Below are 11,003 nucleotides of genomic sequence, written 5' to 3' on the forward strand. Positions count from 1 at the left end.
CTAAGGACCTAATAAAAATGTTAACAAAGTTTTAGACCTGTTAAATGATTAAGAAACCCATAATTATTGGAGTAAATATGGTACTTTACTTGCTAAATCCATTGTATTTGTTTATAGAAGTGAACATCAGAACGGTCACCACTTTTGAGTACTGAAGTGGTGGAGAGAAGGTTATATCAGGTGGCAAAGCTTGGATTTTAGGGTAGTCCAGGAATGGAGTCGTTACTGTATAATTTTCAAGCACTGTGTAGGTCAGATATAAATGCTAGAGACTGCCAGGGATGATGTAGGAGATGGGACCTTTTGGTCCTGGCCCCACTAACTCATGGTTGGGTCAGGGGAAAAGCAATCCAAGACACACAACATATAATGTGCAATGTTACTCTTTAATATAAAGATAAACGAGGATCATGCGTGGGAAAAATATAGAACAACGGGTAGGCCTACACGGTAAACTTTGGCTTCCTGATTAGCTGGACTGCAAGCTTAGTCATGGATATGGCTTCAGTTAAGAGAAGAGAGGTAACAAATATGATGAGGATGAAAATGACATCTAAAGGCTCATTTGCAGAGTTTTCTTCTCAAGATCCCATGTCAGTGGATGAGGGTCTCATCTGGAATTTTGCCCTTGGACTGAAGAAAGTAAAGAGAAAGAATTGGGATGACAGCAGAGCCAGCAGCCATGAGTGTCAACACCAGGGCACCTGACTTCTGTCCACCTTCACCTTCCTGAAACCCTAGAGGTCTATTTCGTCTTATCTCTGAATTCTCAGAATTCACTTTTTGATGAGTAAAGAAATGTTTAGTTCTGGTATAGTCTAGTCATTGTACTGAAAGCACCTGTAGTGGGGGAGGATAGATGACCTCCCTTAGGACCAAACTGGAGACACTTGACAACACAACTTCACTGCTAAATCTATGCTACAAGAGCAAGCCTTCAAGTTTACCAACATGTATGTACCAGAATGAGCAGATGCCACTGCATGTAATGCTGAAAAAGAGGCAGAAAGGTAAATGGCTATCAATAATAGCTTATGGCTTCCAGGAATTCAATTGTTTAATATATTGATCTTAGAAAGAGTAATGTAGCTTCACATATACTGAGAAGAAACTATGCTGGTACTAATAATAAAAGAAGTTTCAAAACAGTATATAAGATAGGAAACCTGTATTTTATAGTACATGGAAATGTATTAGTATGAAATTAGGGACTTTTTCACAAGTAAACGTTTGTAAGAAAAAAATAGATTTAAAATAATTACCTGAAAATTCCCATTAATCCCTCCACTACTCGTCCCAGCTCCCTCCTATCCCCATGCAAACCCAGCACTCACTTCTGAGACCACTAGAGGTTCATCTCAGATGGCGTGGAGGCTGCCTGCATGATGTCCTGCTGCAGCTGGGAGAGGGTATACATGGAGCTGGAGGTGGGTGTAGGCACTGGGATGCAGAACACACTCTGGGTCTCACTGGGTTGGCACCCCTCACAAACAGCTCGTCATTCATGATGCACAGACTGAAGGAAAAATGGGCCCTCAGACAACTGATGGATGGACACCCACACCCCCAATAGTAACTCTGCTCCCACTGGCACTCAGCAACCAGATTCCTTCCACGTCCCTCCTGTGTCTGTCTCCCAGGTTCCTTGACTGGTACCTCTGCCCCTCCCCACAGAGCGCACCTTTGGAGAGACTGTCTACCACCTTCACTCGATTTATAGGTTTATCCCTAACCCAGGGACAATTTCACATTTACCATTTACCACAGTGCAAGGGGTGGAAAGTCTGATACCCATTCTCGGAAGAAGACACTGTGTCACACAGAGGTCATGTGACTTGACCAAGGACACAGCGAGTGAGTGTTGGGAAAGGAGTGAATGCATAGGCCAATTCCAGAGCCCATACTCTTCTTAACCACTAAGCTAGACTTCTCCTGGGATCTCCCTGCTGGCTTTCCACAATACCGAGTAAACCTAAGGTCTGTGCCATCACATTCCCACGCCCCTGAGCCCAGGCAGGGATGGGCATTGCCACCCACGACAGGGCTCTCACCTGCAGTAGCTGGCAGGGGTAGCGATGAAGGTCCGGGTGAAGGCACGCACACAGCTCTGAGAACTTCCTTCCACTTCAACAGCAAACAAACAACAGTACCCCTGAGAGCCGCACGTGCTGTACACGCTCACATGGCGGTCCCCAGTCAGGGTGTGACTGGACACTCATGCAGAGAGGGCAGTTCTTCACGGGGGCCAGGGTGTCGGGAATGGGGAGGGCAACTATAGAAGCAGTCTGCGCCCAGTGACAACAGGGCCCCTGACAACCACTACACAAGTTCACGGGATGCATTCTTCACAGCCGCCCAAGACGTGGATACTACTACCCCATTGTGTAAATGAGGAAACTGAGAGGTTCAATAGCGGCCCAAGTTCTCACAGTAAGGATCTGGGATGAGAGGCACCAAACTCTACAGTCTGTGTCCGCAACGCCCAGGGTGTGTAGGGCAGACAGACATGGACACAGCTCAGACCTGTGTTGTCTGTGGGAAGCCTGAGGGCTGGAGAACACAGTGGGGAAGGGGAGGGGAGGAGAGGCGAGGGGAGGGGAGGGGAGGGGAGGGGTGGGGAGGGGAGGGGTGAGGAGGGGAGGGACAGAAGGGAACAGAAGGGGAGGGAAGGGGTCCGGGAAGCTGGGTGGTTCTGGGAGTCAGCCTGGCCAGGGGGAGGCAGCAGTGGGGCATCTGCGGTGGGGGTCTACACACACTCACCTTCCTGGAATTCCCCGCTGACGGAGAAGCAGAGCATCGTTTCCTGAAAGGGAAGAGCCCAGGTGCCCAGTCACCACCTCCACCTCCTACCCACCTGCGGCTTCCTGGGCCCGCCCGAGGGAGGAAGCAAGTGCTCACCATCTGGAACCAAATGTCCACCACGAAGGAGCTGAAGTCATGCTGAGTCTTGGGCAACCCACAGAGGGTGTGCACAATGACACGTTTTGTGTGCTTCAGCAGCTGAACCCGCAGGTCTGTGAGGGGAGGGCAAGCGAGCGAAGGTCAGGGGCTGCCACGCCCTGGGTCCGATGACTGACCCCTTCACCGCCCTTTCCCACCCAGTCTTCCCATCGCACACTCACGGGGGTCCTTGAGCTTCTTCATATTCCTGCTGTCCTTGAAATACTCACACAAGCTGCTTCTAGGAGACAAAGAGCAACAGTGGGTGGTGGGGCTTTGCAGGAGCTGGCCTGTGTCTGCTGTGGAGCCACATGGCCCAGGAGCAGAGCCTGTGCTGTGATACTCACGGGGCTGGGTCCTCGGGGTGGAAGGGAATGGTCAGGGAGAAGCAGGCCTCCTCGTGATAAGCCCCTGCGAGACCCTGTCGGTCTCCGTAGTCATGGATCAAGTAGTACCTAAGGGGGGGCAATGAGGACAGTCTCCCTCCGTGGTCTGCACCTCAAATGAGACTTGAAAACTCCCCTGAGCAGACCTGTGCTTAGGTGGCCTCACCTGTCCTAGCCCTCCTCCCCTTGCTCAGCTTCCAAGAGGTACTTACTGCCTCAGGAATTGCAGGACTTGGCTCTTGAGCTCATCAGATCCAAAGTAGCTTCCCTGGAATCAAAACAGTCCTCAGGACCAGGGCTAACACCCCCTTCTCAGGCACCATGTAAAACCCGGCTTGATCCTCCATCCTCACCTTGCAGGTTGGTAAGCGCTTGCAGGCTTCAATACCACACTTAGCCTGTGGGGATGTCTCCTGGCCATCCTGGGGAAGAGAAGAGGATGTCAGCAGTGCAGACCAGGAGGTGGTGTTGGATGATCAGGGAAAAGGATGGGCCCAAGAGAGGGTGAGGGTCAGAGGTCAGGGGTGAAAGGGCCCTGGAAATTCCATGGGCAGGACTACAGTTTGGATCATCACCGTGGGTTCCCCAAAGCCTGTGAAGAACGTGGCTGAAGAAGATCCAGAGCCTTTGTCACGTTCCCACAGGGGCTATACCATCCCCCTCCGCCCAGGACGTTTAAGGGTCAGTTTCAAAACTGTAACTGTGGCAAGACCTAATGGGGTTCAGAGTACTTTGTGGGTGCTGTCAGTGCCAGTTAGAGGAGTCCGTGAACAAGGAATGCACTTACCAAGGTTAGTAACTTGGGGAACAATTCCAGGATGGAGCTGCCAAAATCAAGACAAAACAGAAAAGTCAGCGAAACTGTGGAGGTGACCCTCTTCCTCATAGGAGCAAGTACACCCACACCCCAGTGTCCCAGCCTTCCAGGGCCCTGAATACGTCTCCCATCGACTGACACAGAGGGAGAGCATGCCCTGCCTCCCTCCCCGCCTCCCTCCCTCCCTTCCTCTCCTTCCCCTGGGTAGCTCCCCACAGAATGCGTGGACTCCCTTCTCCAGTGCCACCATGACCAGCATTTCAAACTCATGCTGCAGGGCTTCCTTCCCCTCCCTTCCTTCCTCCAGGGCCCGGCTGAAGGCTGTGGGGAGAAGAGGGAATGGGGTGTGTGCCCGAGGCTCTGCCACCTCACTTAGGGTCCTGCACTCTGCAAGACCTGGACCAAGACGTGGACTCCCCCCATGGGTGGCCCAGCATGCTGGGGCAGTGAGGTGAGTGAGGTGGGGCTTAGGGAGGGAGATGGAGGGGATGAAGACAGAAAGGGAGTGAAGGTACGAGGGGTGAGATGACAGAGACATATGGGCCTAGAGACAAGGGAGAGAGAGAAAACAAAGGGAAGGGAAAGAAGCTCTCCCGTGGTGGGGGTCAGGGAAGAAGACAGAGGAAATGTGAAATGGCATCCCTTTTGCAGCTTTTCACCTGCCCCAGAATGGCTCAGACACAGCAGGTAAGAATGTAAAATATGCACATGTTGGGCTGGGGGCCCATATGGTTTGTGGTTGAAACTCTGTCCACTTTGTGATGCAGAGAGGAGAGCATAGGGTCTGTAGTCCTCCCTGAGGTCCACGTCAGCTGCCCCTTGCAAACGGGCACTTTCGGGAGTAGCTCAGGCTGCCAGTGGGTAACAGAGTATACATCTGACCTTATGTTGGTTGACTTATCAGGGAAGGTGGTGCACAGGGGGTCTCTCTCTGCACACATCCCTTCTGGTTCCAGCCGCTCACCCTTGTCCATCTCCCCTGCAGGCTTCACCTGTGATTATGAGGAGGAACCACATGGGCCAGAGAAACAGAGCCAGGATGGCCGTGCACCCCTAGTCCCTTCCTTTTCCTACAAATCCATTTCCCATCCTCTGTCACCATCACATGAGCCTTCCCACCTTCCCTTCAAAGACGGATCTGGGTACCACACCTCACCTCAGTGTTGGACAGGTTCAAGTTCTTGATGTTGGAAGCATTCGACATAGTGTTGGACAGGCCGTGCAGCTGGTAGGGTTTCTTATCGCTCAGGTCCAAGGCCAAAAGCCATGATGAGGAAAGAGTTAGAGTGAGGACCCCAGCAGGCGATACCTGAGACCAATCTGCCTCTTCTACCTAATATCTCCCACCATCACCACCAGCCCCAACATTGGGTCTATGGTCCTCATCTTGGGCATATTCCCTGGATGATCTGCAGGGAGGCAGCCATGCCATTTCTAGGGTTTTGCGCCATTCCAGTATCACGGGTCATCAAGTCTCCAGGAAGCCAGGAGGAGGGAATCGGGGGCTGAGAGGCTCCTGGCTGGTACAGCTCCAGCACCAACCCCTCCCCGAGTTACCATTCCTGAGTATCCTTCCCAGCTAGACCCCTCTGCTCTCACCTGCTCTACAATTGCTGCTGTAGCCATACCAGGGTCAAAGCGGACTCTCTGGATATCACAAGATTGCTGGGAGGCATCATATCGTTCCTTCACGGGCAGCTGCTGAGTTAGGGATGGGGTTCAGGGGCTCTGAGTCTGAGGTGGTGATCGGGGGCAATAGGTGGGTCTGGCTGTGAGTGCACAGGTTGTGTTGAGTCTGCATTACCTTTATCTGCTCCACCTTTTCTGACCTCAGCTCCTTCAGCACAGAGTGGGGTGCATCACAGGGATCAACAAAGATAGATATCTGTTGAGAACACAAGAGGGGCTGGGTAAGCTCCAGGAAATCTGAGCCCTGGGATCAAGCAAGACCATGCCCCTGCCCTGCCCTCTTGCTCCCAGCTAGCACTGCTCATGCCCTTGACACACACCCTTTCATTAGCCTCATTGTAAATCTTGCCGTTGGCATTCTTCAGTGCGAAGGCAATGCTGGCATTCTGAACGAAGAACTGGGCCTCCATTTTCTCATAGTGAAACTGTAGGGAGAGTGACAAGAGAAGCATAATATGAGACCAGAGCCATTTCTCATCTGGGCCTGCCATCTACCCCGTTTCCTCTCATCAGCCTCAATGTCCTCTCTTACTTCGACAGGGGTGAAGGGGACACTGCACTGCTTGTGAATCAAATTCAGCAGCCACTTCTCATCATATTTAATACCGAAGGGAACCTAGGAGGCAAAGAAATAATTGGGGAAAGAAAAGTGATACAATGGAATCCAAGGTTAAGATAAGATCCAGCTGTGTCTTGCTTTAGGACCTTTTTTTCAGGCTTTAGGTAATTTCTTAAGATAGGACAATATCTGTTATCCCTAACTTTTACACCAGACATGGACTTCCTATATATCCTTTCTTTCCATTTAAATACTTTTCCTGAAATAATCGACTTCATATCTTTCACACGTACTTACTTTTATAACGTTCTAAGAGATCCTACCTAAGGCAGACCTGGCCTGCCCCTCTGACGAGGACCCCAGAGACTCAACCTCCTCCCACACTCAGCTTGAGCCAAACTGCATCTTCTGGTGTGGAGTTGCTCCATCTCCTTGGCAGTAGTTTCCTCCTTTGTTTTAGACAGCGTCTCCCATCCTCCCTGCAGTCAGTCTGCTCCCTTTATATTGCTTCTCTGAACCTGCCCTCACATGATCTAGGAAGTTAACTCCTAGTAATAACAAGACAGATTACCAGCTCCACTGCCACGAGAGAAAAGTCCCAGCATCTCTACATGCGCCCAACATGACTCTCTCTGTCATCTTCTTCTACATGTTAGGTCCATTTAGCCAGCACACTCACTCTGATCTTGAACCAGCTCCCCAAGGTCTCATCCTGCCTGTTTCTCTCCATTCTTCTCTCTGGAGGCTTTTGCTCTGTCTCCTTGTTAACATGGGTTTCGTCTTGTTCCTGAAAATTGCCTCTCCGATGACAGGATGGAATGGCATAGGGAGCACTGTGGGGAAGTGGAGAGAAGAAAGTGGTCCCTATAGTCTTGGGAAGTCCTCTCTACATTTTCCCCAATGATAGCAGAGCTACAATAAAGATTGCTCAACCATTAACCTGATCCCATCATTCCTCACTCTTCCAGGTTAGAGAGAAAAATGACATACTTAACCACAAGGTTTTGTTTTTCACTGGTTGATACTTGTCAGCCATGCTGCCTCGTCACTTACTATCTTGCTTGGATGTCCACGTGAGCATCACTTCGTAGTGATTCTCTATCTTGCTGCTGCTGGGATGTGGTCTGTTGAGACCAAGAGCTCTGTCTCCTTTGGTAGATACCCCTGCATCTTGCTTTTCTTTGTACAGTGTTCACTTGATCAATGTTCTCTGAAATTGAGAACAACACATCAATGGGCCCAGTACCAGAAAAATTCCTGGGAAATTTCTCATGGCTAATGAAGAAATATCACTGACTTTATAATCTAAAGAGAAATGTATCACAGTGCTAAAAAAGGCTTAGAAACTTCACTGTGGTTCCACTTCTCAGGAAATGAGAGGTGGGGAGCGTTCACAGCCAAGAAGAAAACAAGCACAGAGGAAAGGGTCTGGACCCAGGGTTTAGTCTGTGATGTTAGTCCCTGCTCTGCTTGGTTCAGGTTATGTGACCTGGGACAAGTGGCTTTTCACCTCTAACTCTCTCTTCTCTGCTCGGCTCTAGGGGCACAATAAAACCTACCCTGAAATCTACCCTGGTGTGATGGTTCAAGGGTCAAAGGTGACCTCCCTGCCTGACGGAAGAATTAGAGATATGAACGAGAAGGCCGATGAAAAGATCCAGAATGGTGCCTGGAGAGACATAACATGGAGAATACCAAAAGCGAGGGGGAGATAATTAAAGGTGATGCAGTGAACATAGCTAACACATGGTTAATGTGAGTCCCGGAAAGAAGGGGAGGGAACAGTGGAGAAGTGGTATTTGAAGAGATCTTTCTTGAGAAGTTTCCAAAAGTAACAAGATATCAACTCAGTGTAGCAGTATTATTGTAATAGGAGAAAAAGTATGCTTTAAGGACAAACAGTCCTAAAATATGCATTCATTTCATCATCATGTAACAAAAACTCGGAAAATATGTGACCAGAAGACTCAAACTCAAAGAAATGTTACAGGCTCTTCTTTGGGCAGAAGAAATATCCTCCCAGGTGGAGGCACGTAGATACAGGAAAGAAAGACTAATGACATTTGTGAATATGTAGGCAAATTTAAATGAGTGTTGACTATATAACACAATGATAGTAATTTCTTCTGGGGATTTAAATATATAGACAATGAAAATGCATGACAATAAATTTGGAGGGTATATGGAATCAAAGTGTCTCAAGGTCCCCTAATTGTCTGAGGAGTTTTAAAGAACTAATTAACTAACACTAGACTGAAAGGGCAAAAACGTACATTGTAATCTGAAGGGTAAACACTACAAGAATGGCAAAAGAATGTTTATCTAGCCACTTGAGGTAACAATTTAATAGTTATAAAATGTTAATCATTTCAAAGGAAAGGAAAGGAAAAAGAACTTAGAAGAGACAAAAATAAATATACAGTAAGATAGTATATATAAACCAAATTACATCTACTTTTACATTAAAAATTTCAGATTAATATTCCAAATAGAAAGACAGCTATTATCAGACTGGACAAGAAACCTTCCATCAAATACTCCTGAAAAGAGACACATGCAAATTTCAATCATCTAGAAAATTTGAAAATAAAAAAAATGGCAAAATGTATACCTTTTCCACAGTAACCTACAGAAAGCTGGTATAACCCTATTAGTAAAAGAAAAGGTACACTTTAAAGAAAAAAGCATCACTAGAGAAAGAAGGAGATTTCTTTGTGATAACAGGTTCAATGCAATAAGGAGATATTAATATAAAATTCTAAATTTGTATGCATGTCCTAAAATAGAGCCAAAATATGCAAAGCAAAATCTAACAGAAATAGAACATGGACAAAGTCAGAGTCACAGTGGGAAATTTTAACATAGCTCACTGAGTGATGCACAAAATGGCAGACAAAAACTCAGCTAGAGGGAGAAGGTTTGTTATAAAGCAGAAACTAATAAAAAAAAAATACAGTACTAGGTTAGGAAGATTCAACATCATAAAAAACGTGAGTTCTGTTTAAGTTGATCTGTGAAATAATAGTATTCCAATTAAAATAACAAGGAGATATTTTAAATTAAAAAAAACAACAAAATGTTACTTAACAAATGTATTTAATTGACATAGAACAATGCTCATAAGAACCACTCATCGAACATTCCAGAATAGATCATATGCTGGGCAAGAAAGCAAGCCTCAGTAAGCTTCTATGGACTAATACAATTTACCCTGACTAGTTAATGTAATACTCAGTGGTAATGGTGGGTTTTCTGCCCCTCCCCCACCTCGTATAAATCCAAGTAATATTAGTTTACACAATCCCACGCCCCACCTAGATGACACTCCCTACTCTCCAAACCCTAGACCTGAGAAGATCACATGACTTTTGCCTTTTCCTTAGCCAGGGGAAATAATTCACCTCAACCATGGCCATTTCCATAAGAGGGGAGGTTTTCTTTTTTTTTTTTTTTGCGGTATGCGGGCCTCTCGCTGTTGCGGCCTCTCCCGTTGCGGAGCACAGGCTCCGGACGCGCAGGCTCAGCGGCCATGGCTCACGGGCCCAGCTGCTCCACGGCATGTGGGATCTTCCCGGACCAGGGCACGAACACGTGTCCCCTGCATCGGCAGGCGGACTCTCAATCACTGCGCCACCAGGGAAGCCCGAGGGGAGGTTTTCCACATGGAATCAGGATGGGTGTGTCAGAGCCCACTTGGCCCATTTCCTCAAGAGAGTGGGAAATAGTGAGCCTGAGCCCTATGCATGCCTTCTCTAAAGGGGGGTCAGCTTGCTGGGGGTCCTGTGGGTTGGGGTTAGGGAGGGAACCCAGAACCCCTCCTGCCCTGTGGGGATCTGAGGACAAGGTCTCATGCTGACCAACTCACCCATGGGGTGGCCTGAAGGCAGTGATCTGTCACCACCCTCCTCACAGGCTGCTCGTGAAGAGAATCTGTGGGTCTGGAGCTGGAGGTTTGGAGAATATCAGGAAGGGCTGCCGAAGAAGGAGAGTGCAAGCCCCAAACCACTTTGTCAGAGCCACGCAAACAAGATGGAGTCCTAACAGGAAGTCCCTTCCCCAAGAGCATAGAGGAGGAGAGTCCTGGGGGCCAGAGGAGACTTCACTTCCTGTAATTACTGCCCCCTGAGTTTGCTACCAGCCTAACACCCAGGGAACTCTTTCCAACTGCACCACCCTTGCAGAGGAGGGCATCTGGAATCAGGAGGCTTAGGGAACCTTGGTACTTCTGGTTACAAACACAGGGAGCTCTGTATGCCAGACTCTGGATCAGCTACACTACATTGTGTTCCTTCGTTCAGCAAACCCAGAGAACTCTGTGTGCCAGCTGTAGGCCAGGCTCTGTACTTGCTACATTGCCTCTATTCTTTCATGAATTCCTCACAAGGGGACTCTGATATCAGAATCACCAACTTTCCAAGGTTGCTGAGGCTTACTGAGGTGCTGGAGCTTGTCTAGGGTCATTCAGATGCTACCTGGGGAAACAGAGACTGAAATTGAGCTCCACGGAATGGAAGATGACTCCTCCAAGCAGAGATTTACTAAGTTATTGCTGTAGTGTGGGAGATTGTCTTAAGTTAGTACAAAGCAACAGAATTTTCTGAAAATAGTCAAA

The 11,003-nt window shown here is 48.2% G+C and overlaps 1 protein-coding gene across 1 annotated transcript; it reads right to left on the reverse strand.

Moving 5' to 3' along the window:
- Positions 1 to 1,345: 1,345 nt before the first annotated feature.
- Positions 1,346 to 10,260, reverse strand: LOC307070103 (nuclear RNA export factor 3-like; the record flags this gene model as incomplete). Its single annotated transcript, XM_079728689.1, has 18 exons — positions 1,346 to 1,469; positions 2,052 to 2,214; positions 2,761 to 2,803; positions 2,899 to 3,014; positions 3,123 to 3,181; positions 3,288 to 3,395; positions 3,539 to 3,594; positions 3,680 to 3,748; positions 4,114 to 4,150; positions 5,026 to 5,135; positions 5,300 to 5,476; positions 5,743 to 5,844; positions 5,948 to 6,028; positions 6,153 to 6,257; positions 6,365 to 6,448; positions 7,071 to 7,224; positions 7,445 to 7,601; positions 10,257 to 10,260. The coding sequence occupies 18 exons, from the start codon at positions 10,258 to 10,260 to the stop codon at positions 1,346 to 1,348; spliced, it is 1,749 nt and encodes a 582-aa protein (XP_079584815.1).
- Positions 10,261 to 11,003: the final 743 nt, after the last annotated feature.

The sequence above is a fragment of the Hyperoodon ampullatus genome, assembly GCF_949752795.1.
Source record: "Hyperoodon ampullatus genome assembly, contig: scaffold_408, whole genome shotgun sequence".
Classification (NCBI taxonomy): Eukaryota; Metazoa; Chordata; class Mammalia; order Artiodactyla; family Ziphiidae; genus Hyperoodon; species Hyperoodon ampullatus.